The sequence below is a fragment of the Bubalus kerabau genome, chromosome 9 (genome assembly GCF_029407905.1).
Source record: "Bubalus kerabau isolate K-KA32 ecotype Philippines breed swamp buffalo chromosome 9, PCC_UOA_SB_1v2, whole genome shotgun sequence".
Classification (NCBI taxonomy): Eukaryota; Metazoa; Chordata; class Mammalia; order Artiodactyla; family Bovidae; genus Bubalus; species Bubalus kerabau.
The window spans coordinates 104,290,584-104,316,180 of NC_073632.1; the positions used below are offsets into that span (position 1 = coordinate 104,290,584).

The window sequence follows — 25,597 nt, forward strand, 5'->3', positions numbered from 1 at the left end:
CTGCTGCGCGGTATATCTGCGGCGGGGCTGGCCCCCTTCGCTCACTAAGCCGGCTGTTCTGGGGCCCATAGGAGCTGCTCGAGAGGCGATTGTGCGGCAGGATGAGTGCAGACTCGGACCCGGTGGTCATCGTCTCGGCGGCGCGCACCATCATAGGTGAGTGGAAAGACGGACCTGGCGTGGAGTTTGAGCCGTGAGCTAGGCCTGGCCTGCTCGCGGGGACCCCCTCCCCCCGCACCCCCAACCCACCCACCACAGGACCTCCGGGACGCTCAGAACCCCGCGCCTCGCGCCTTTGCGGCCGGCCTGCCTTCCCTGCCCATTCCTCGCTCGCTCTCATCTGAGTGTTCTGATTGGCGTCTTGGGTAGGGCCACCGCGCCTCCTTGCCCTCCTATTGGTTGGCGGGGAAAGACGCTTTTCCGCGAGCCCCCTGATTGGCCAGCCACAGGAGGCACCACCTCAGCCTTGTGGCCACAGGGGGCGGGGTCGCTGGGTGGTCTGAGTTGGCGCGGGGGGGTGGGGAACGCCGGGCGAGGGGGTCGCGTAGCTTAAAAGAAGAGTTAGAATTGTCCGAATGTCCTTAGCGGTATATAGATTTCAAAGGCCCTGGGCACGCTGGAGTGGGCGCCCTCTTTTGTTAGGGAAGCTTTTGCCCGCGCCCATCAAGCTCGGATTTGGGGGAGTGAATGGATAGGTTTCCCGCGGATCCGCAGTCTCTCCGCACACACTCGGGACTGCCTGCCTGGGATTCGACTGCTGCGCGTCCCCCGCGCTCCTCTCTGTGCCCGTAGTGGGGCGTCTTTTCCGGGGGAAGAAGCACTGGCCCGCCGGCTCCCCCAGCGCCCCAGGCTCCCTCTCCATCGACCTCGTCTTCCCTTCTGTTCTAGGCTCCTTCAATGGTGCCTTATCGACCGTTCCTGTCCATGACCTGGGCTCAACTGTCATCAGAGAGGTCCTGAAAAGGGCCGCTGTGGCTCCCGAAGAGGTCTCGGAGGTCATATTTGGACACGTTTTGGCAGCAGGTAACTGCCTAGATCAGGGTTATTGGAAGCAATAACCTCTCCTCCCCCTGCTCCCTACTTCACACACAGAAACATGTGTTCTTGCCTCTATGCATTTCATCTATTAGAATATCTCCTGTCGCCTTCTGCCAGGCCCCATCAGTAGCTTCTCTCCAACTTAACCCGAGGGTCTTTAATATACGTTTCCTGATCTATCCTACATCTCCGTCCTCCGCTGCCTTTTCATTCTTTAGAGGCAGGACCAGCCTGAGGTATGGAAGAGGATGCAGGGCCTTCTGTATTTCCCTAAAGTTTCTCACATTCAATAAAAATGCATTGAATTCTTCTGTGTCCCGCTCTGTGCTGGGTGCTGGGACAGGGCTCCACCGACACAAGTCAGTCCTTGGCCTGCACCGGGTTCACTTCTGTGCCGGCCTGGTGGGTGGCTCCCAGAGAAGGGTGCCTCACCCCTGGAGGGGCTGCTGTAGATGAATCTCAGGAGTGTTCCAACTCACTTCTGATTCCCACTAGGTTTACAGGCCCACACCCACTGACAATTCCAAGTTAGTTATCCATAACTAGTGCTCATTCAGAAGCACAATAAATTCTAATTATTCCTAGTGATAATGGTGTCACACTCACTCACTGCCAACTTTTGTCCTTACTGTATCCGAGACCCAAACCATTTTTCTGTACATTTACTTTGCAGTTTTGTAGTTAGTTCCTCTTCCTAGTTCTCCTTTTTCACTTTGTCCTCATGGGCTTTAAGGTTGAAGCACATTACTTTTCTCCTGACTTTCCAAGGCATTGAAGTGTTTGAGTCATACCCTCAGGTGTTAACTCATCTTTTGGAACACTGCCTCCTTTCTTCCTAGACCCAAGGCTCAGGCTTGTTCCGTTGCTGTAGGGTCCTCCACTCCAGGTTTCTCTGTTACCTCTTCCACATCACTTTTCTCCTCTTGAGAGATTGAGTAACAAATACAGGATCACAGCCTTGAGCCCACATCTGTCCTACTCTTTAAGCCCCGGTCCCCTCCACCATTGTGTAACTAATATTTACTGAGCAACTGCTGCACTCCAGACATTTTTATATCAACTGACAAACAATGTTCATGTTAGATGGAAATCCTCAATTCTCACTGAGTTCACTTTTTGCTAAATGCAGACCATTAATTAATTCTGTTTGGCACTCATTTCTTAACTCTAAGTCAGCAAGATCCCCTGGAGTAGGAAATAGCTAGCCATTCCAGTATTCTTGCCTGGAAAAATCCCATGGACAGAAGAGCCTGGTGGGCTACAGTCCATGGGGTTGGAAAGAGTCAGACACCACTGAGCAACTGAGCATGCACGCACCTAAAGATGGGGATTATGAATAAATGCATACTTATTTATACATACTTATGTAGAAGGAAATGGCAACCCACTCCAGTGTTCTTGCCTGGATAATCCCAGGGACGGGGGAGCCTGGTGGGCTGCTGTCTATGGGGTTGCACAGAGTCGGACACGACTGAAGCGACTTAGCAGCAGCATGTATGAATAAATACATACTTCCTTCCCTGAAGGAAGTGCCCACAATTGAACTGTGGAAAAGTATTTGTCAGTTCTGATTTTGTACATGTCTTGTTATATAACCAGTTAATCATGGTGTGATCAATATTAAGCAAGAAAAGAGGTGCTTCTTAGTAGAGGTTTCCTAAGTAGAGGAAACTTTCCTGAGTTTAACTTCCTACTAAGAGGTTAAACCTTAGTAGAGGTTTAACCCTCTTAATCCTCCCGGGCTTCTCAGGAGGCTCAGGGGGTAAAGAATTCGCCTGCAATGCAGGAGGCACAAGTTCAATCCCTGGGTTGGGAAGATCCCCTGGAAGAGGGCATGGCAACCCACTCCAGGATTCTTGTCTGGAGAATCCTATGGACAGAGGAGCCTGGTGGGCTACAGGCCATAGGCTTGGAAAGAGTTGGACATGACTGACTCGAATGAGCATGCGTGCACGCTTACCCTCCCGGGTATCTTAAGCCATGATGAAGAAAACAAACAGCCCTAGTGAAAAACAGGAATAATGCCAAATTTCTGCCCTATTTTTTTTTCATGTGTGCTCATTCAAGTACACACTTGATCAAAAGATCAAGCAAAAGATCAAGAAGATAGTTCCTTCTTACAGTATTAATAACTTCTTTGTGGAGGAGGAAGCTTATATTCATGAAGTTTCTGTGGTACAGCACAAGAGAATATGTATTCAAGGGTCAGACTGGGACAGGTCCACACAATTCTCTGCCTCTCTCAGGAACTTGACTTGGCTGGGAAGTGGCCCGGAGACCCAGTTGGCAGCCTCTTGAAATTTGCATGCACTTTCATCCCAACATGCTGTCTTTCTCTTTGGCTGCTGAGTGGCCTCTGTGATTCTTCTTCCAGGCTGTGGGCAGAACCCTGTTCGACAGGCCAGTGTGGGTGCAGGAATCCCCTACTCTGTTCCTGCGTGGAGCTGCCAAATGATCTGCGGGTCAGGCCTGAAAGCCGTGTGCCTCGCAGCCCAGTCGATAAGGATAGGAGACTCCAGCATTGTTGTTGCAGGAGGCATGGAAAATATGAGCAAGGTAAGGCCTCTGAAGAGATGGCACGCCCCGACCACTCACTGAGGAACTCTGTGCATTGCCGCAGCAGGGTCGACTGATGGTCTGAGAGCTGGAACCAAACAGGGAGCAAGAAAAATTTGGATCGAACCTTAATCCCTGCCTGCATGTTAATTATTCACAGTGATTGGGAAATTCAAGTTGAAGAAAAAGCTGGTCAACCAGTGTGATGTCCTTAGTTTTACATTTCTTTCTCATTGTGAGGAAAAGTCAAAAACCAGATGTTGCACTCACCTTCCTGCACGGGACAAAGGGTATTCCTGGGGACCACAGCCTGTCGACCGTTTGTAGGTACACAATGTGGAAGAGAGGACCCACTGAGCAGTGCCCATCTCCAGTGGGCTTACCAGGTGGGATTGGCTTCGCCAAATTCCATCCCTCCCACTGACACAGTGGGGGAAAAGGAAAATGTGTATCCCCTGCTTCCTGCAGCAATTCAAGGTCTCCCCTGGGGAACCCCTGGGCAGAGGCCGATTCAGCCCTCCTTGCTCAGGCTTGGGAGGAGACAGGGCGAGAGCAGCAAGCGCAGAGTGATTCCGGTGGGGCCGTAGCAGCACCTGTGTGGTGCTTCATGGGGTGCTTCACACATGCGGGCTGTTAAGCCCTTGGTTTGGGCTTTATTCCCAATTTACAGATAAGGAAACTGAGGTCCAGAGCCAGGACTCAAAATAGAGATCTTCAGACTCTTCAGTCTTTCCTTTCTAGCTGCTGTTGAGTTGGTAGGAGTTGAGAGGGGGCTTCCCTGATAGCTCAGTTGGCAAAGACTCTCCCTGCAGTGCAGGAGACCCCGGTTTGATTCCTGGGTTGGGAAGATCCCCTGGAGAAGGGATAGGCTACCCACTCCAGTATTCTGGCCTGGAGAATTCCATGGACTGTATAGTCCATGAGGTTGCAAAGAGTCAGACGCGACTGAGCGACTTTCACTTTCAAAAGGAAATCCCTTGAAATCCCTCCACTGAGAAATCTCTCCCCATCGGTTAATCAGGCAACCTGATTATTCTCACTCTAGGCATTGTACGTCCCATCGAAATAAGGAACACATTGTTAGCATCACTTAAGCCCATTGATCAGCTCTTTGTGTAACAAATTGCTGGTTGCTTTGGAAGAATAAATGAGCTTTTTAAAGAAATAGGACAAAATTCACAGGTTTATTTGATGGAAAGCTGCAAATGCATAGGGAGGAGAGTTACAAGTGGGTTTCCAAGGGCAGCTAGGGTGGAGTAGCCTATTAATTCCAGGGGTCTTCAGGCCCTGGGCCCTTGGTGGTGAGGAAGATAGGCTGGAATGGAGAAGGGTCACAAGGGGGACTCGGTGAAGACTGAGAAACCACTGGGTGGTTTTGAGGGGAGCCTAAGGAGAGGACTAGTTACAACCACGCCTAATCCATCTGTATTTCTTGTTTCCAGGCTCCTCATTTGGTTCACTTGAGGACGGGAGTCAAGATTGGGGAAACACCGCTGGCTGACAGTATACTGTGTGACGGGCTCACTGACGCATTCCACAACTATCACATGGGCATTACAGGTAAGGCGGACGCGGCTGAAAACATCCCGACTGTAGAAAGGTTAAAAGGTCTCTAACAATTGGTTTTGCAGGTGCTTTTCCTCTTTAAGGGTAGGGACCGAGTCCTCATCATTTTGTATCCGTGATGACGGGGATAGTTCCCATTCGATGAAGCCAAGTTGGGGAAATATTCCCTCTCTCCTTTGTGACTCCTTGATTGTCGGGAAGTTGGTGGTGGGAAGAGCCTCAGAGTTCCTCTGGGTCAATCTCTTATTTTATCATATGAAGAAACAGGGCTCACAAATAGTGGCTTTGTGGCAAAGGCAAGATCAGAGATAAGCTAGTACTTCTGGTATCAAACTCTGTATTCGTTGCAGTACACAATCAGGTTTTCATCCACCCACAAGGCTTGCAATATTTCAACTGTCTTTTCATTATTGTATTCATTATGGTGTTGACCATCTGGTGATGTCCATGTATAGAGTCTTCTCTTGTGTTGTTGGAAGAGGGTGTTTGTTATGACCAGTGCATTTTCTTGGCAAAATTCTATTAGTCTTTGCCCTGCTTCATTCCATATTCCAAGGCCAAATTTGCCTGTTACTCCAGGTGTTTCTTGACTTCCTACTTTTGCATTCCAGTCCCCTATAATGAAAAGGACATCTTTTTTGGGTGTTAGTTCTACAAGGTCTTGTAGGTCTTCATAGAACCGTTCAGCTTCTTCAGCATTACTGGTTGGGGCATAGACTTGGATTACTGTGATACTGAATGGTTTGCCTTGGAAATGAACAGAGATCATTCTGTCGTTTTTGAGATTGCATCCAAGTACTGCATTTCGGGCTCTTTTGTTGACCATGATGGCCACTCCATTTCTTCTGAGGCATTCCTGCCCGCAGTAGTAGATATAATGGTCATCTGAGTTAAATTCACCCATTCCAGTCCATTTCAGTTCGCTAATTCCTAGAATGTCGACATTCACTCTTGCCATCTCTTGTTTGACCACTTCCAATTTGTTTGATTCATGGACCTGACATTCCAGGTTCCTATGCAATATCGCTCTTTACCAGCATCGGACCTTGCTTCTATCACCAGTCACATCCACAGCTGGGTATTCTTTTTGCTTTGGCTCCATCCCTTCATTCTTTCTGGAGTTATTTCTCCACTGATCTCCAGTAGCATATTGGGCACCTACTGACCTAGCGAGTTCCTCTTTCAGTATCCTATCATTTTGCCTTTTCATACTGTTCATGGGGTTCTCAAGGCAAGAATACTGAAGTGGTTTGCCATTCCCTTCTCCAGTGGACCACATTCTGTCAGATCTCTCCATCATGACCCACCCATCTTGGGTTGCCCCATGGGCATGGCTTAGTTTCATTGAGTTAGACAAGGCTGTGGTCCTAGTGTGATTAGATTGACTAATTTTCTGTGAGTATGGTTTCAGTGTGTCTGCCCTCTGATGCCCTATTGCAACACCTACCGTCTTACTTGGGTTTCTCTTACCTTGGGTGTGGGATATCTTTACGGCTGCTCCAGCAAAGCGCAGCCATTGCTCCTTACCTTGGACGAGGGGTATCTCCTCACCACTGCCCTTCCTGACCTTCAACGTGGGATAGCTTCTCTAGGCCCTTCTGCCCCGGCGTAGCCACGGCTCCTTGGACATGGGGTTGGTCCTCCCGGCCACCGCCCCTGGCCTCGAGCGTGGGGTTGCTCCTCCTGGCCACTGCCCTTGGCCTCAGGGGTGGGGGCGTGGGGTATCTCCTCCCGGCGCCCGCGCCTGACCTTGGACGCGGGGTAACTCCTCTGGTCATTGCCCCTGACCTCGGACGTGGGGTAGCTCCTCTAGGCCGTTCCTACGCCGTCGCAGTCTGGTACTCTCGGCCGCTGCCTCTGACCTCGGACGTGGGGTAACTCCTCTTGGCCACCGCCCTTTGGGTATGGGGTCCTCCCGGCTTCTGCCCCTGACCTCGGATGGGGGGTGGCTGCTCTCGGCTGCGCTTTAGCGCGCCCGTCACAGCCGCCTGCACTTTAGTGCGCCCTCTTTGCAGCCAAAGATGGAGAAGCTCTATACAGTCAGCAAAAACAAGACCAGGAGCTGACTGTGGCTCAGACCATGAACTCCTTATTACCAAATTCAGACTTAAATTGAAGAAAGTGGGGAAAAACACTAGACCATTCAGGTATGACCTAAATCAAATCCCTTATGATTATACAGTGGAAGTGAGAAATAGATTTAAGGGCCTAGATCTGATAGATAGAGTGCCTGATGAGCTATGGAATGAGGTTCGTGACATTGTACAGGAGACAGGGATCAAGACCATCCCCATGGAAAAGAAATGCAAAAAAGCAAAATGGCTGTCTGGGGAGGCCTTACAGATAGCTGTGAAAAGAATAGAAGTGAAAAGCAAAGGAGAAAAGGAAAGATATAAATATCTGAATGCAGAGTTCCAAAGAAGAGCAAGAAGAAATAAGAAAGCCTTCTTCAGCGATCAATGCAAAGAAATAGAGGAAAACAACAGAATGGGAAAGACTAGGGATCTCTTCAAGAAAATCAGAGATACCAAAGGAACATTTCATGCAAAGATGGGCTCGATAAAGGAAAGAAATGGTATGGACCTAACAGAAGCAGAAGATATTAAGAAGAGATGGCAAGAATACACAGAAGAACTGTACAAAAAAGATCTTCACGACCCAGATAATCATGATGGTGTGATCACTGACCTAGAGCCAGACATCCTGGAATATGAAGTCAAGTGGGCCTTAGAAAGCATCACTACGAACAAATCTAGTGGAGGTGATGGAATTCCAGTTGAGCTATTCCAAATCCTGAAAGATGATGCTGTGAAACTGCTGCACTCAATATGCCAGCAAATTTGGAAAACTCAGCAGTGGCCACAGGACTGGAAAAGGTCTATTTTCATTCCAATCCCAAAGAAAGGCAATGCCAAAGAATGCTCAAACTACCGCACAATTGCACTCATCTCACACGCTAGTAAAGTAATGCTCAAAATTCTCCAAGCCAGGCTTCAGCAATATGTGAACCATGAACTTCCTGATGTTCAAGCTGGTTTTAGAAAAGGCAGAGGAACCAGAGATCCAATTGCCAACATCCACTGGATCATGGAAAAAGCAAGAGAGTTCCAGAAAAACATTTATTTCTGCTTTATTGACTATGCCAAAGCCTTTGACTGTGTGGATCACACACAATAAACTGTGGAAAATTCTGAAAGAGTTGGGAATACCAGACCACCTGATCTGCCTCTTGAGAAATCTGTATGCAGGTCAGGAAGCAACAGTTAGAACTGGACATGGAACAACAGACTGGTTCCAAATAGGAAAAGGAGTTCATCAAGGCTGTATATTGTCACCCTGCTTATTTAACTTCTATGCAGAGTACATCATGAGAAATGCTGGACTGGAAGAAACACAAGTTGGAATCAAGATTTCCGGGAGAAATATCAATAACCTTAGATATGCAGATGACACCACCCTTATGGCAGAAAGTGAAGAGGAACTAAAAAGCCTCTTGAGGAAAGTGAAAGTGGAGAGTGAAAAAGTTGGCTTAAAGCTCAACATTCAGAAAACGAAGATCATGGCATCCGGTCCCGTCACTTCATGGGAGATAGATGGGGAAACAGTGTCAGACTTTATTTTTTTGGGCTCCAAAATCACAGCAGATGGTGACTGCAGCCATGAAATTAAAAGACACTTACTCCTTGGAAGGAAAGTTATGACCAACCTAGATAGCATATTGAAAAGCAGAGACATTACTTTGCCAACAAAGGTTCGTCTAGTCAAGGCTATGGTTTTTCCTGTGGTCATGTATGGATGTGAGAGTTGGACTGTGAAGAAGGCTGAGCGCCAAAGAATTGATGCTTTTGTGGTGTTGGAGAAGACTCTTGAGAGTCCCTTGGACTGCAAGGAGATCCAACCAGTCCATTCTGAAGGAGATCAGCCCTGGGATTTCTTTGGAAGGAATGATGCTAAAGCTGAAACTCCAGTACTTTGGCCACCTCATGCGAAGAGTTGACTCATTGGAAAAGACTCTGATGCTGGGAGGGATTGGGGGCAAGAGGAGAAGGGGACGACAGAGGATGAGATGGCTGGATGGCATCACAGACTCGAAGGATGTGAGTCTGAGTGAACTCCAGGAGTTGGTGATGGACAGGGAGGCCTGGCGTGCTGCGATTCATGGGGTCGAAAAGAGTCGGACACGACTGAGCAACTGACCTAATCTGATTCATTATGGTGATCTGAATAACCATTTGACCTAGAATAAGCCAAAACAATTGGAGAAGGCAATGGCAACCCACTCCAGTACTCTTGCCTGGAAAATCCCATGGACTTAGGGGCCTGGTGGGCTGCAGTCCGTGGGGTCACTAGGAGTCGGACACGACTGAGCGACTTCACTTTATTTTTTCATTTTCATGCATTGGAGAAGGAAATGGCAATCCACTCCAGTGTTCTTGCCTGGAGAATCCCAGGGACCGGGGAGCCTGGTGGGCTGCCATCTATGGGGTCACACAGAGTCGGACACGACTGAAGCGACTTAGTAGCAGCAGCAGCAGCAAGCCAAAACAATATCGACAAAATAGGAAACAGGGAGCTTTGATCTTTGGTATTACCACTATAGCTTGCTCCAAGGCTCAGATGATGGTTAGCGTGTTTTTAACAATAAGGTATTTTTAAATTAAGGTATGTACATTGTTCTTTTAGATATAGTGCTATTGCACACTTAATACACTGCACATAGTGTGTAGTGTAGAAATATGATGGGTATCACTTTAATCAAGTGAGCAAAGTTGACATAACCTGAGATAAACTCCAACATGTATCCTGATAAGATACATGAAAAAATGTAAAAATGAAAAAATATCATTATCCAATACTTTCCCACATTATATTCTAATGCATTAGAATATTCTAATGTTATATTCCAATGTGTTATCTAATCTTGAGCAAACATCAGGAAAATCAGGATTGGTGACATCTGACAAAGGAACTGGCCCCTACCCTTCAAAAATACCAAGGTTAAGAAACATGGAGATAGGCTAAGGACTAGTTGCAAATAAAAACTGAAGAGATTGACAGTGAAATGCAGTGTGTGATCATGGATTGGATGATACTGAATAAATGAGCTATAAAGGGCATCCCTGGGACAACAGGTGGACCTTGACTGTAGACTGAGCGTGGAGATAACAGTATTTTATCAGTGTTGCATTTCCTGATTTTGGTAGCTGTGGTTATGTAAGAAGCTGGCTTTTCTTGTGGGGAAATATACACTGACATTAAAATTTAGAGATGAAGGGGCATGATACCTACAACTTTCCATCAAACGGTTCAGAAACCAAATGAGAAGGCAGATGGGGCCAAAAAATAGGAACAATTGGTGAAGCAGCAAGAAGGAAATTTCTGAAAGGTATTTTATAGAAAGGAAAAGAGAAGGAAGGCAGCAAAGAAAGAAAACAGCTTCTTAAGAATCCTTGCAACCTTTCCACACCCGGCGGGAGGCAGGAGTGCCACAGAGGACTGTCTCAGCCCGCCAGTGGGCCCGCGGGTGTTGGCCATCAGTGCTTGAGCCAGTGCCAGAAGCTGTCCTGAAAGTGTTTGTTTTTTTCTTTCACAGCTGAAAATGTGGCCAAACAATGGCAAGTGAGTAGAGAAGACCAGGACAAGGTTGCAGTTCTGTCCCAAAACAGGACAGAGCATGCACAGAAGGCGGGCCATTTTGACAAAGAGATCGTACCAGTTTTTGTATCTTCTAAAAAAGGTGGGTGTGTCAATCGTAAAGGTTTAAAGGTGATCAGGGCTGTCTATAAGGTGATCATTACTCGTCTATGAGAAAATCATTAATAGTCCAAAGGCTACCACACAGGGATGTCTGCATTGTTATCTTAGTTATGTCTCTCAGGATGCAAAGAAAAGCTGTATTCAGGGTCGATCTGAACACGAGGTGGGGAAGAGGCTCTCCTGGCCTGCCGTCTCCCCGTGGCTGTGTAGGTACAGCGGTTCACGAGACAGGCGTGCTGGCCCCCGGTTGTTGGAAGGCAGCAGCCCACCTTTCTGCCCCTACCAGTTCTCTCTTCAGAAGCGATTGTCCATTCATTTCTGTTGCTTCTGTGTGCACTTCGTATTTCTTGAGGGTGTCATCTTTTGGGGGTACTTAGCTCTTCTCCAACACAACGGTCAAGTTCTTTTACTGACTGACATCAATTATGTCCAGCCTTTGTGAGAGATTGGCTTTGACACCCTAGACCCAATCAGCTATAACCAGCCAAGGCCTATACCCCAAACCTTAGCAACCTCTTACATGAAGAACTCCTTGCGACTGCCTTCCTCAGAAAGGGCTGTATTGGTATGGAAAACACTGAAGACGGTGCTAATATAATGTCACAATAATTTGTATTACTGTGGACTTTTCTATTAGAAGTATTTTATAATAAATTTTTCTTCCAAATGTGAATCTTTCTGTATCACATTTGAGGAATCCATCATTTCTAGTACCCTGACTGCCATCTTTGTACTAACCTTGGGTCATTTATTTTCTTTTCAGGTCTTACTGAAGTTAAAACAGATGAGTTTCCTCGCCATGGGAGCAACATGGAGGCCATGTCTAAGCTCAAGCCTTGCTTCCTTATGGATGGAACAGGAACTGTCACCCCAGCTAATGCTTCAGGTTAGATTATCAGAAGGGCGGTTTGGGGAACACCATCTTCTGCAAGGACTACCATGTACTGAGATTCTTCTTTTTTGGATGGGGGTTGGGGGCTGTGCCTGTGGCCCGTGGGATCTTAGTTCCCTAAGCAGGGATCAAACCCATGCCCCCTGCATTGGGAGCACTGAGTCCTGACTACTGGGCCCCCAAGGAGGTTCCTGTACAAGTTATTCTAAAAACTTGTTTCAGTTGCTTTAGGGAAAAATGTCGTTTTGACCATTTGTTTCTTTATATTAGACTCATATAATATACCGAAAAATGGATTTGGCTTCCCTGCAGTATCCTAACAGGACATACAAGTGAAAAAAGCCAATCAGATTTTATCTACTACCTTTGTGCTTTTCCAAAACCAGAAACTCCGATTACCTTCTGTGATGTCTGGGCTACTTCTTCCACTTCATTAATCTCCTGTCCTCCAGTGCTTTCATCTTCCTATTCTTTCTCCCATGGAGCAGTCTGTAGTCAGTTATATCAGATTGGCAAACCTACCATTTCTAATTACACTGTAAAGCCTAACTTAACAGTAAATGACTCTGCCAAGATGTATTAAGGTTTACTTAACTCACGTCTCCTGGCGTTAGAGAAAGTCGACAGAGCTCCTTAACGAGGATGGCTTCCTATTTACAGGCATCAATGACGGCGCTGCAGCAGTGGTTCTTATGAAGAAGTCGGAGGCTGGCAACCGTGGGCTCACACCCTTAGCACACATCGTTTCCTGGGCACAAGCAGGTGTGGAGCCTTCCATTATGGGAATAGGACCAATTCCAGCAATAAAGCAAGCTGTGAGTTTCATTTTCAGTGTTGGTACCTGTCCTTTGTCACCAAAACCTCTATGGGAGCACAGCCATAACTTGTAAATGCTTTATTTCTGTCTTCTTCAAACCTTTGCTCAGATCCTTTCCGCTCCAAAATGCTGAAACGAGGCTTGATTTTGTTTTCATCTTTATTCCTATCAGGTTTCACCTGCGTGTCTCTGAGCCTTCCCATTAGCCTTAAATATGCTTATTCATCTAGTTTTCGCTGTTCTTTACTTTTAAGAGCAGCCAACATTTGCATCACATGCTCTATAACCTCATGCGGACCTAACAAATGTTAACTGGTTCAGATTAACTGGGCAGTTTTTAAGAGAGCCTTCATCACACAGTATATATCCTGCTTTTACATCTACAACAAAGCATGGTTCCGCCTGAGTTCTTAAACCTCTGTTCGATTTAACCTTTCCTTTAGGTTGCCAAAGCAGGGTGGTCGCTGGAGGATGTTGATGTATTCGAAATCAATGAAGCCTTTGCAGCCCTCTCTGTTGCAATAGCTAAAGAACTTGGATTAAACCCAGAGAAGGTAAGCATAACAAGCAATCCTGCGAACTTGCAAATGAATGGTCACAGTGCAAGAAATTGCATGCGACTATGTGTACATGCATGCTGTTGTGTCTGACTTTTTGTGACCCCATGGACTCCTCTGTCCATGGGGCTCTCCAGGCAAGAACACTGGAGTGGGTTACCATGCCCTCCTCCAGGGGATCTTCCCCAGGTCTCTGGCATTCTGCTGCAGTGCAGGTGGATTCTTTACCACTAGCACCACCTGGGAAGCCTTTTTAAGGCTGTCAACACCAAAATACAGGCTATGTCCCAAGTCTTGGCCATACAGTAATGGGTGGGCACTGGGTGAGTTCCTACTGGGACTCCAGGGAAGGTGACATTTTTTTGCTTCCTAAGGCAAAAAACTTATCTGCATTAGTTCATTTCCCACAGAAAGAGTGCATTTTAAATCTTTGTTGTGGGATCTTAGCTCCTTGACCAGGGACTGAAACCAGTAACCCCCTGCAGTGGAAGGGTGGCGTTTCAACCACTGGACTGCCGAAGAATTCCCGTATTTAAAATCCTTTAAACTAGTCAGAATGAATGGTACAAGGGTAAAATCACTTCCTAAGCAACTGAAGTAAAAACAGAATTTGAGAAGGTAGTTTACTGGTATGACATTAATGATTTTAATTCTACGTCCAGAGAAAACTGTAAATGATACGAATCCTTCTGCCCCTCAGGTCAACACTGAAGGAGGAGCCATAGCCCTGGGCCATCCTCTTGGAGCATCTGGCTGTCGGATTCTCGTCACCCTGTTACACACACTGGAGCGCAAGGGTGGACATCGTGGTGTTGCTGCCCTATGCATTGGGGGTGGGATGGGAATAGCAATGTGTGTTCAGAGAGGGTGAAACTGCTGCCCAACAGCTAAGTAGGCTGAGTTAAACTAAAACCACAATTGCATTTTTTACTAATACTACTAAGTCATGTGAAACCAGAGGACCAAAGTGAGGGTGGAAACTCTCTCCCACTTCACAAGAAATACAAGACTTGGCAGCCTGTTGCATTTTAATGTGTAATATTCGAGGTACAAGCAAGCTGCATCTAACATTGTCATAAATAAAACAGATCAGTCATCAAGGGCTCCAGAGTGAACAGCATCTTCATAACCTCCATGCTTATCCTCTTTGCTTTCTGGGTGTAATTTAATAAGATCATCAATTCGAAGAATGGTAATTGCCGCTTCAGTGGCAAATTTCAAGCTCTTAACTTTAACTATGGTTGGTTCAAACACCCCTGCTTGTTTGTTGTCACGGGGTTTACCATTGACCAAGTCAAGACCAATCCTGCAATTTAGGAAAAAAACAATTAAATGGCCTCTTCTGTAATTCATATCCATCCCGTTTTACCCCTTTAAAAGCTGGCTTACAAATGCCAGCTATTCCATTAAAATGTTAACCTTGGGAAACCTGAGGCAGATCCCTTTAAGTAACTAATTATGGATATACAAATTCATCACTGAAAGAGGTACAGAAAGCCTAGGTGGAAAAAAATTAAAAAAAAAAAAGAAAAGAAAGCCTAGGTGGAAGTCAAATATTTCTAAATGCCACTTAAAAATAGGCATGGACCACCCAAAAGTAACTTCCTCTCTCTGGGGAACCTTCCTACTGTACGTAAACGACTACCTAGAGAGAGGTGAGGAATCATTTGATAACTAAGACACACCAATGCTAGTAATCACTAGTCATCCCCTTAATGAGTTTAAGAAAAAAAACCAAACTACCGTATATGATACACAAATGACAATGAAAAAGGGAGCATATGCTTACCATTTTAGATTTTTTCGTTCTGGGTTAACCTGAGCCTCGTTATGAAAAGCTCTTAATTTTGCAACCAGATCTGTGGAGTCCTGGGCAGCATTAACTGCCAGAGTATTAGGAATAACAAGAAGAGATCTTGCAAACTCCGCAATAGCGAGCTGTTCCCGGGAGCCCTGAGAGGAAAGACAATGAGGTGTCTTCACAAAAGAAAGAAAACCCAAAGCAGCAGCTTATGAACCAGAACAGGCTTCAGGGTGTTCTCACCATGCTGGTCGCGTAGTTCTCCAGGTAAATGGAAAGGGCCGCCTCTACAGCGCCCCCACCTGGGACCACAGACTTTGACTCCAAAACTCTCTTCACCACACAAAGGGCATCGTGTAAGGAGCGCTCCATCTCATCACACATGAAATCATTTGCCCCACGTAAGATGACCGATGCAGAGGTACGAGCCTTAGTGCTATTTAAAACAACAGCGATAGTCTTTAACAGTAGTAAGTCCGTGAAGAAATTCACTACTACTTACACAGGACATTTAGACAGGGAAGCAATGTCTAGACCATGGAGAAGAGATGAAATGGTAACTTCACCTCCATTTACAAGGGCCCAGTATTGTTTTATCCCATGCGTATAACTGCTCATATCACTGAAGGACTATAGCAGCAAATAAATGGGAAGGTGGTCTGTTTTTACTCAATAAAATCTGTACAGCCTTACAATGTAGAAAGTAGCTCTTACTTTTTAATTAAGATCAGTTCATCATCACAAATTCTCTCCTGTACCACTTCTTCTGCTTGTCCCAACATTGAAGCTTCAAAAGTTTCTTCACCTTCCAAATTGGCCAGCGTTGACAGAACAGTTGCTATTAAAAATAATTATAGACACCTGTAAGCACTGGTCTCTCGTGAATATTTTCAACCCTGCTTTAAACATTCAGAAACATGGAATCTACCATAGAAGTGACACATAATCTCAAGTTTAAGGCTTACAGTAAGACATTCAAGGAACCATCCTAGCCTAAGAGAACGATGTCACTTCGAGGTGAAGAACACTGAAAAACTTTCCCAGTTACAAATGCACAAAAGATTTCACACATGTATTTATACACAAAGCATTAAGGAAGTTTTCTGGATCTGCTTATCTTACCATCCAACGTAAAAAGAACATGACAGCTGGCAGGAGACATACCTCCGGAAGCTTTAGCAATGCGTTTAAGGTCCCTTTTTAAAACTCTTCGAACTGCCATAGCACCAGCCTCCACAAAATACTTCAGACACATGTCGTCAATTCCACCAGTGGTTAGGATAACGTTGGCACCAGTTGCCAGGATCTTCTGGATTCGCTCCTTGGTGATGTCAGATTCTCTACAAAAATGCAGTACTTGAGTAGTAACCCAAAGTTATCTTCTGTATTTTTACTATTACATAAAGCTTGAACTTCCATTAAATATTTTTCATAAAATAACTACCTATTAAATGATACTAATGAGTCTCTCCCTTCTTTGAGCAGAACTTACTTCAGTCCAATTTACAGAAAAATTCAAGGAATTAAATACCAGTTAGCTCTCCTCACCCCAACTTTAGTTTCTAACCAAGAATGGCGCCTAAGAAAGGAAGACTGATGGACCTGGTGGGGAGATAAGACCATCAACCAAACTCGAAGGCCAGTGTCACTTGCAATACACAGTGCAATGCAGGAAGGGCAAGCATATGAGAGCCACGTGTCCAGGCTGGCAGGGGGACAAGGAAAGCTTGAAGGTCCGGAGTTGAGAGAGGGGTCCAGAGTTGGAACTCCAGGTAGGAACAGAAAATGAAGAACTCTGTAGCAATGTCAGAGTCTGAATTGATAAGTTTTTTTTTTCTTTTTAATATTTTAAAGCGAGAGTAGTATTATATGTGTTTTCAAAGGATGAAAGAATGAAGACACTCTGAGGCAATAACTGGAGATGAGTCTATCTGATGTGAACAGATGGCCTTAACAGAGAAGGCAAAGCTTATGGCTTGGGTGACTGGGAGATTCAGCGATTGATTTCTGGAGTGAAATAAATACTAACAGTTTGGGGGCAAGATGAGAAAAAAAAAAAAAGAGTTCGGTTTTCAACAAGGTGAATCTGAAGCCCCCATGATATTCAGGCGAAACTGCATGGGAATTACAGGCAAACTACGGGATACACAGATCTGAAAAAGTCAATAAATATTTACTTATTCAGAGAACAGTAGATGAGATCAGAGAATCTTTTTTCTTTTGCCACACCGTGCAGCATGTGGACTTTTAGTTCACTGACCCCCTGGTGAACTCAAATCCGAGTCCCCTGTAGTAGAGGCTTGGAGTCTTAATCGCTGGACCACTAGGCAAGTCTCAAGATCAAAGAATCTTTATAAAGTGAAATGAGTTAAAGATGAACCTCACAATAAACCTCTCTACATCCTAGACAAATACTGTATGTATGTCAAAGCCATGAAACTAAATCATTCAGCCTCTACCTTTATAGACTTTACACTTTAAGACGTATTAACACATAGTTAGAAAATGCGGTAAGCCCCAGGAAGACAAACTGCAATAACTCAAGGGACAGCATAATTCAGGCTGAGGGGGAAAGAGAAGCATCTCTGAAAGTTACCAACTGAAAAACAAGTAAAAAAAATTAGCCAGTCAAAACAAGCAGGCAGAGAATGTTCTGGGCAGAGGAAGGAACATTCTACTCTTAGGGGCTGAAGCTCTTAGAGAAGGAGCTTGGTGGATTCTGGTTTCGGCTGTGCTAGACCACAGTGCAAAGAGCAGGCAAGGAATTGAACTAACCCAGAGTGATGGGAAACCTCCAAAAGGCTCTGGCCTTGCAAGGGGTGAGATCAACTTGGCTGCTCTGTGGGAAACAGCCTTGGAGGTGATGAGACGGGAACCAAGATGACCAGCTTGATACCCCTGGAACAGCTTGGGCAAGAAAATGGAAACGAAAAGTGGGTGAGTTTGAGATTTGACTTATAGAGAGACATCAAGTGGTCTTTGATAGGTTAGCCGAGAAAAGGAAAAAAAAGAGTTAAGGACATTTCCTAGTCTTCTTCCTCAGTCGAGGGGTCCCTAACTAAAACAGCGAAGAGCAGATTTGGGGTATCATCACAAGTTCAATTTTAGACATAATGACTTTGAGATGCTTAAAAAGCATTCAATCAATTCAAGCTCCAAGAAACAGATTCCAAGTCTTCGACACAGAGGATGCAGTGGCCCAGGCACAGGACAGATGATGCAGAAGCAAAATGCTGCTCCAACCTCCAAGTTTTTCAAAAAGTAGCCAAAGGCTTGATTAAGACCAGGTGACACTGGATGCGCAGTGAGCCTCACAGCAGTTGTCACTAGTGCTCTTAGCAAGCGCTTCTCCACTGGAGGAGCTGAAAGGGTGGAAGAAATAAAACACCAGAAAAGTTTTTGTGCCAATCACTCTTCTAACATCTGGCTATACAGAAATGAGGAAGGACAGGGAGTAACTGCAATAGGATGTGTACACAAGAGGCTTTTTTATTATATTTAAGGATAAAAGAGCTACAAGTGAAGTGAAAGTGTTAGTTGCTCAGTCATGTCCCACTCTTTGCGACCCCATGGATTATATGTAGCCCATCAGGCGCCTCTGTCCATGAGCTTCTCCAGGCAAGAAAACTGGAGTGGGCAACCAATCCCTTCTCTAGGGGATCTTCCCAATCTGGGTATTGAATCCAGGTCTCCTGCACTGCAGGCAGATTCAAGAGGCTTTTATAATAGTTAAGGATAAGAGAGCTACAAGAGGAATCTGGAAAGGAATGAAGAATAGAGTCAGTATTGAATATGCAGTTCAGCAAGAATAATCAACGAAGCAAGACTGTAAAAGCAGAAGAGAACAGGATCTCACACACTTATTCTAAAGGGACTGGCCTTTGAAGGAAAAAAGGACACCTTTAGATGCCAGAGGAGAAACCACTGCAATGTTTGCGCACTGCAACGAAGACCCAGCACAGCAAAAAAATAAAAAAGGTACACTAGCTCTCTAGCATGTCAACCAGTAGTTAAAAGACCATATGCACTGCCTAGTACCTGACAATGTCAGTTTTCATCCATCACCCCAATCTCTCTTAAGACACTGTCACCACATTTTCTAATTTCCTTGGCAGTTTAGGTAACATAATTAGACTTTGGTTAAAAATGTTAATTTTTAAAGTCCGATGGGAATACCAGACCACCTGACCTGCCTCTTGAGAAACCTATATGCAGGTCAGGAATCAACAGTTAGAACTGGACATGGAACAACAGACTGGTTCCAAATAGGAAAAGAAGTACTCCAAGGCTGTATATTGTCACCCTGCTTATTTAACTTATATGCAGAGTACATCATGAGAAATGCTGGGCTGGAAGAAGCACAAGCTGGAATCAAGATTGCCAGGAGAAATATCAATAACCTCAGATATGCAGATGACACCACCCTTATGACAGAAAGTGAAGAGGAACTAAAAAGCCTCTTGATGAAAGTGAAAGAGAGAGTGAAAAAGTTGGCTTAAAGCTCAACATTCAGAAAACGAAGATCATGGCATCTGGTCCCATCACTTCATGGGAAATAGATGGGGAAACAGTGGAAACAGTGTCAGACTTTATTTTGGGGGGCTCCAAAATCACGGCAGATGGTGACTGCAGCCATGAAATTAAAAAGACGCTTACTCCTTGGAAAGAAAGTTATGACCTAAATAGCATATTGAAAAGCAGAGACATTACTTTGCCAACAAAGGTCCGTCTAGTCAAGGCTATGCTTATTCCAGTGGTCATGCATGGATGTGAGAGTTGGACCATAAAGAAAGCTAAGTGCCAAAGAATTGATGCTTTTGAACTGCGGTGTTGGAGAAGACTCTTGAGAGTCCCTTGGACTGCAAGGAGATCCAACCAGTCCATTCTAAAGGAGATCAGTCCTGGGCGTTCTTTGGAAAGGACTGATGCTAAAGCTGAAACTCCAATACTTTGGCCACCTCATGTAAAGAGCTGACTCAGTGGAAAAGACTCTGATGCTGGGAGGGATTGGGGGCAGGAGGAGAAGGGGACGACAGAGGATGAGATGGCTGGATGGCATCACCGAGTCAATGGACATGAGTTTGGGTGAACTCCAGGAGTTGGTGATGGACAGGGAGGCCTGGTATGCTGCAATCATGGGGTCACAAAGAGTCGGACATGACTGAGCGACTGAAGATATTCACAGTTGGAAAAAAAAAAAAGTCCAGTTGCATAATCTACCATACCCTGCTACCCATTAGACTTTTTAGTTTATCCTTTGACAGTAATTTACAAACATGCCTTTCCCAAGGTCAAAAATGAATCTCTCAATGTACCTCTGTCTAATCTGGTCCAGTTTTTCAGGGTCTGTAATAACCACTTGTACACCAAGCTTCATTTTTGTTTTCTGCAGGCTGAAGTCAAGGCAAGCAATTTTTGCATTAACTATTCTCTTGGGCATGCCTAAAATTGAACATAACATTAAGTACCTTTACAATTAACAATGCTATATTTTATAAAACACACCTATCCTTAGAAAGAACTGCACAGATTTTAAATCGTTATAGGTAAACACACAAATTTAGATTTTATTACTTTTAACATTATAAACTAACACTCATGACATTAAACACATGTGCTTTCTTTTAATTGGCATCTTTCTTAATCATATGCAATTACATTACAAAGAAACTGGCAACACAATGTACCATTTCCTTTATCTCTGGGCTTCACTAAAGAACAAAAGTACACATGTTGGACAGTTCATCTGAAGATGGAGTAGATATAATCCACAAATAGCTAGCTTTATCCTTTAGCACTCTGGTTACATGACCAAGTGAAATCACAAGCCTTACCCTGGGATCCCACCACACAGTTGAGAGCATAGCCGTTGATGAGCATACTCTCCATCTGACTTCTGCCATGGGCTTTCAGAACATTAATGGAGTTGACTGGATAGCGAGGCTGGCCTCTGATATCTGTGTATTTAATAGCAAGCACAGCATCTACCACCAGGTTAGCGAAGAAATCACCATTTCTAAGCCAGCAGTTAAGGAAAACAGGAGACTTGGGATGGACAGTGGGTGCCCATGAAAATCAAGGGTAACACAAAGGCACTTCCCTTTAGCAATCTCACCAAAGAAACAAGCATCATATATGCCACTGAAATGTTAGAAAACTGTTTATCACTATCCGCACACTACTTTCACACTACTTTGTATTACCCTTCCCTGTGAAAAAGGAAAATAGGCAACTTCAATACAGCATCATCTGGCACAAAAACTAACACAGGGTTTTACTTTTAAAAAGCCTAAACTTTATTAGACCATCACAAGGATACATTCCAATGATTTTGGAAGACATCGATGTCTTAGCAGCATTCATCAGGCAATCCCTCCCAAGCTCATCGGTGTTAATAATCAGATTTTCGCTGATATAACGCACTGCTTCCCTGTTTGAAGTGGGGAGAGAAGGGTTCACTGCTCAGACTCTTGTTTATCAGTGTGTCACAACATTCAGGGCAGCACCGCCCTGTTCAGCCATTTCACACAGGAGGACACGAGCAAATCCTCCCTCTTCAGATCATGGCAGCTCTTATCTATCCCATAAGCACAGCCACTAAAATCTATCAGGAGATAATGTGGTAGTCAAATGGGAAAAAGAGGATACTGGCCCTAGTTCTTATTTCAAGTGTTACTACACATACACTAAAACACAGCTTCACCAAAGTACAGTCATCAACTGGAAAATTTAAAGAACAGAGACTCTAAACTATTACATCAAACAACAAATCAAATTTTTTCTGAATGTAACAATCTTACTTGCAAGCAAGTCGATAGCCGCTAATAACTGATGTGGGATGAATTTTCTGTTTGACTAGTTCATCTGCATTTTTTAGAAGTTCTGCTGCAATAATAACCTGCAGAGAAAACATCCATTGCTCTCATGTTAGCCTGACGTTATGGGCAACACATATGTACAAATACTAACACGTATCAGATAATAATAATCAGAATGATAGGGGCAATGAGATTAACTCCTTATTAGAAATCAGAAAAAGATAACCCTATACAATATCTCATATGGAAATGGATAAAGCCAGATAGGAGTCAGCAAAGTGTTCTGGCTCTTAACCAGAATAAGCTAGTTCTGCGGTAGAACAGTAGAGACGATTCATTCATTCCTTTTCAAGATGAAGTGCTTACATAGCTTTCAACATAAGCTAAATGAAGAGCCTGACGATTAAATGATCTGCACTGTTTATTTATTTATTTTGGACTCTCCACTCAGCATCTGGGATCTTAGTTTTTGGACGAGGGACTGAACTCAGGCTCTCAGCAGTGAAAGCTTGGGAGTCCTAACCACTAGACTACCAGGAAATACCTGATCTGTACTATTTTAGATTGTTATTTAGAAAGTCATCCTTTTACGGAGACCAAAAATTATGCTTTAATCAAAAAGACTTTAAAATTCTTGCCTGCATCTTTTGGGGGAAAATAAATCGTATTTAAAAAGCTTTGGTATAATGTACAAGTTACTTAGCAAAGATCATTCTTTCAGAAGAGGTGGATTCTATTCTTCCATGGCTTAGCGATTAAACATTTCCCCACAAACCAGTGCTTTTTTTTAAGAGAGCAAATTATTATTTTTTCCCTCATCAAATAATGTTTCTACTACATCAGTGTGCTGGGTGATCTTCGAGGAGTTTATATCATGTTATTGATCATGTTTATCAACTCTTTCAAACTCCCATTTGAACTCATGAGTTCACTTGTCAGCATTTAAAATATAGACACATCTTGTTTTTTTTAAACACTTGGTAAGGTTTTAGGAATTTCTTCTGAGCCTCAGGTTGTAAGAGAAAAGAAAACATTTTTTTTTCCTTTAAATGACTTACTTATGGGTAGGGCTTTATTTTCTGAAACTTTGATTTTAGGGGGAGAAAAAACACTGGCCCTCAGTTAGCAGTCTTTACCTACCACGGAGGTGGTCCCATCTCCCACTTCTTTGTCTTGCAGATCCGCTAGCTCACAGAGAACTTTGGCTGCAGGATGCTCTACCTCCAGTAGCTTCAGGATGGTTGCACCATCATTAGTAATGGTTACATCCTAAGAAATTCCCAGGAGAGAAAAAAATGACATAATCACCCACAGAAAGAGACTATCCCCTAAATTAGCCCAACCCTGTTATGATACATTCACCTTCTGTATACCTTCCAATACCAGCACTCTGACAAACACAAGTGAGATATTCATGAACTTATTCTTTAAAGTAATGAACATTACGTGTAGACATATACTTACACCAATGTCATCCACCAACATTTTATCCAAGCCAACTGGACCAAGAGAACTTTTCACAATATTGGCAATTGAAGCTGCAGCCATGACTGTAGATACAAAAAAATTTTTTTGAGAACTCAAGATCCCAAGAGACAATCATTTCAGTTTAAAAGAAGTAAATGACAGCCTCTGAATTTTCAAATTTATCTAATCTGTCCTAATCTGAAAATCAACCAAAAGTCTAATGTAAGGAGAGAGAGCACCCAGTAATATACAGTTTTAATTCAACTGCAAACAGACACCAAGTGTTATTAAGAGTACTCACTTCATCACTTTAAAGAAAAAATAATTACCTACTAGTCCTCACTTGCAGATTCTGCCACTCCATACAAAACAAAAAGATACCAGCCTTTTTCAGATTCTGGCAAGTTAAAAAAAAGTTATTAAAAAAAAATCAGTATTTCGTATGTTCTGACTATACTTCAAATTTGCCCACGACAAAAATCAAGAATCTATCAAATAACGGTAAGACTGACTGATTTCAACTGGTAAGATTCACAAGATCTGTGACTTCAAGCGACTCAACAACAAATGCTTTAACAGGTTAAAGTTTACTAGATAAACTCATTTTAAGTACCGCTTATGTTAACATTCAACTAAGATCATGGCAACTGGTCCCATCACTTCCGGGCAAATAGATGGGGAAACAATGGAAACATGACAAACTTTATTCTTTGGGGCTCCCAGATCATTGCAGGCGGTAACTGCAGCCATGAAATTAAAAGACGCTTGCTCCTTGGAAGAAAAGCTATGACCAACCTAGACAGCATCTTAAAAAGCAGAGGTATTACTTTGCCGACAAAGGTCTGTCTAGTCAAAGCTATGGTTTTTCCAGTAATCATGTACAGATGCGAGAGTTGGATCATAAAGAAAGCTGAGCGACCGAAGAATTGATGCTTTTGAACTGTGGTGCTGGAGAAGCCTCTTGAGAGTCCCTTGGACTGCAAGGAGATTAAACCAGTCAATCCTAAAGAAAATCAGTCCTGAATATTCACTGAAGAACTGATGTTGAAAGTCAAGTTCCAATACTTGGGCCACCTGACGCGAAGAACTCACTCACTGGAAAAGACCCTAATGCTGGGAAAGACTGAAAGCAGAAGGGGACGACAGAGAACGAGATGGTTGGACGGCATCACCAAATCGATGGACAGGAGTTTGAGCAAGCTCCGAGAGTTGGTGATGCAGAGGGAAGCATGGCGTGCTGCAATCCACGGGCTCGCAAACAGTTGAGCCACGACTGAGCGACTGAACAATGTGCAAGTCATCTGAACAGCGGTCTATGGTCACGCATTCATCAATAATACAAAAATAAAGCAGTTAGAGATAGTTCTGTCTGGTTAACGGCCGTAAAACGAGATCCAGAGACGCCTTTCTGGACTAGAACGGAAACAAAAGGGCGGGCGCAAGAGCACGGCCGGCAGGGACTGGAGGTGCGGAGCCACGTGCCGGTGCGCGGAACTCGCTCTCCCAGCCCCCGGCCTCCGCAGCATCCGATCAAACTGCGCTACGCCCTCGGCCGAGACCCGCCGCGAGACGGAGAGGCCACCCACCACTCCCAGGGGCCCTGTCGGGGGGTAGAGAAGGGAAGCCGCGAAGACGGCAGCCAAGGCCGAGGCGGGGGTGAGGGGGACGCGCACCGCCGCGGGCCCGCCTTAGGCCTCGCTCAGACCCTCACCGTTCTGGGAGCGGATCGCCTCCCCAGTGCTGCGGTCCCCGAACACGGACAAAGGACCCTCCATCCTGGCGGCGGCGCGCACGTCGAGTTTCCCTCACACCGCAGGCAACCAGCGTCTCACGGTCCCCGGGCCGGGCGGTGGCCACTGCAGCCGCGACGGCGTGGAAAGGACCCGAGCGACGTCGCTCGCGGGGGCTGCTGGGAACTCCGCTCCCAGCCTCTCCCCTCCCCAGACACAGACCTTCCCCGGCCGCGCCGCGGGGCAGGACGGGGTAGAGGGTGAAGAAGCGAGAGCGCGCCGGAAGTGAGCAGACGGAAGGGGCGGTCCCAGCACGTTCGCCCAATTAGAGAGCGAATGAGAAGGGCGCGAAGGTAGGAGAGCGGAAGTCAGTATCTTGGACCGCTAAAGGGAGGAGGTACTCGACTGACGCTTTCTCCCAATAGGCACAGGTTGCGCGTGCGCTTCTGCACATTCTGGTACCTTCTAGAAAAGGTGGGCGGTAGGGCGGAGCTTGGAGTGTGACGGAAAAGGGGCGGGTGGTGTAAGGTGGCGTGTCTGAGGTAGGACCGAGGTTCTGTACGGTTCTTGGTGGTTTATAAATCAGCGTCCTTGTTTT

At 45.0% G+C, this 25,597-nt stretch overlaps 3 protein-coding genes and 2 non-coding genes across 9 annotated transcripts in view; 2 read left to right on the forward strand and 3 right to left on the reverse strand.

Annotated features, from left to right (window-relative positions):
- On the forward strand, positions 1 to 14,287 carry ACAT2 (acetyl-CoA acetyltransferase 2). The gene is made up of 9 exons (XM_055536134.1): positions 1 to 156; positions 889 to 1,023; positions 3,413 to 3,594; positions 5,037 to 5,154; positions 10,754 to 10,897; positions 11,681 to 11,803; positions 12,470 to 12,624; positions 13,070 to 13,180; positions 13,884 to 14,287. Exons 1-9 carry the CDS (start codon positions 102 to 104, stop codon positions 14,052 to 14,054), a joined length of 1,194 nt encoding a protein of 397 aa, XP_055392109.1. The 5' UTR covers positions 1 to 101; the 3' UTR covers positions 14,055 to 14,287.
- Positions 1 to 25,597, forward strand: part of PNLDC1 (PARN like ribonuclease domain containing exonuclease 1) — a 247,762-nt gene that overhangs the window by 188,366 nt on the left and 33,799 nt on the right. The gene's annotated exons all lie outside the window — the stretch shown is intronic.
- Positions 14,194 to 25,264, reverse strand: TCP1 (t-complex 1). 2 transcript variants are annotated; one of them, XM_055536130.1, is made up of 13 exons: positions 24,981 to 25,261; positions 23,599 to 23,666; positions 23,267 to 23,352; positions 22,943 to 23,071; positions 21,785 to 21,882; positions 21,304 to 21,414; positions 20,819 to 21,000; positions 20,300 to 20,426; positions 16,149 to 16,324; positions 15,699 to 15,822; positions 15,228 to 15,420; positions 14,973 to 15,136; positions 14,194 to 14,489 (listed from the first exon to the last, which is right to left on the reverse strand). In XM_055536130.1, the coding sequence occupies exons 3-13, from the start codon at positions 23,348 to 23,350 to the stop codon at positions 14,273 to 14,275; spliced, it is 1,605 nt and encodes a 534-aa protein (XP_055392105.1). In that variant the 5' UTR covers positions 23,351 to 23,352; positions 23,599 to 23,666; positions 24,981 to 25,261; the 3' UTR covers positions 14,194 to 14,272. The 2 variants fall into 2 exon arrangements, with proteins under 2 accessions (XP_055392105.1, XP_055392104.1); XM_055536129.1 differs by lacking the exon at positions 23,599 to 23,666 and having other exon boundaries at positions 24,981 to 25,264.
- Positions 15,509 to 15,638, reverse strand: LOC129620275 (small nucleolar RNA SNORA20). The gene has a single exon (XR_008698468.1). It is a non-coding gene; the product is annotated as a small nucleolar RNA SNORA20 (small nucleolar RNA).
- Positions 21,489 to 21,622, reverse strand: LOC129620276 (small nucleolar RNA SNORA29). The gene has a single exon (XR_008698469.1). It is a non-coding gene; the product is annotated as a small nucleolar RNA SNORA29 (small nucleolar RNA).

Coding starts and splice junctions, on each gene's coding strand:
- ACAT2 (XM_055536134.1), top strand. CDS start 102: ATGAGTGCAGACTCGGACCCGGTGGTCATCGTCTCGGCGGCGCGCACC. Junction 10,898..11,680: donor TTTTGTATCTTCTAAAAAAG/GTGGGTGTGTCA, acceptor TTTTCTTTTCAG/GTCTTACTGAAGTTAAAACA. Junction 11,804..12,469: donor CACCCCAGCTAATGCTTCAG/GTTAGATTATCA, acceptor TCCTATTTACAG/GCATCAATGACGGCGCTGCA.
- TCP1 (XM_055536129.1), bottom strand. CDS start 25,044: ATGGAGGGTCCTTTGTCCGTGTTCGGGGACCGCAGCACTGGGGAGGCG. Junction 23,353..24,980: donor GGCGATCCGCTCCCAGAACG/GTGAGGGTCTGA, acceptor TTGTATCTACAG/TCATGGCTGCAGCTTCAATT. Junction 20,427..20,818: donor CTGTGTGGTGGGATCCCAGG/GTAAGGCTTGTG, acceptor GTTCAATTTTAG/GCATGCCCAAGAGAATAGTT.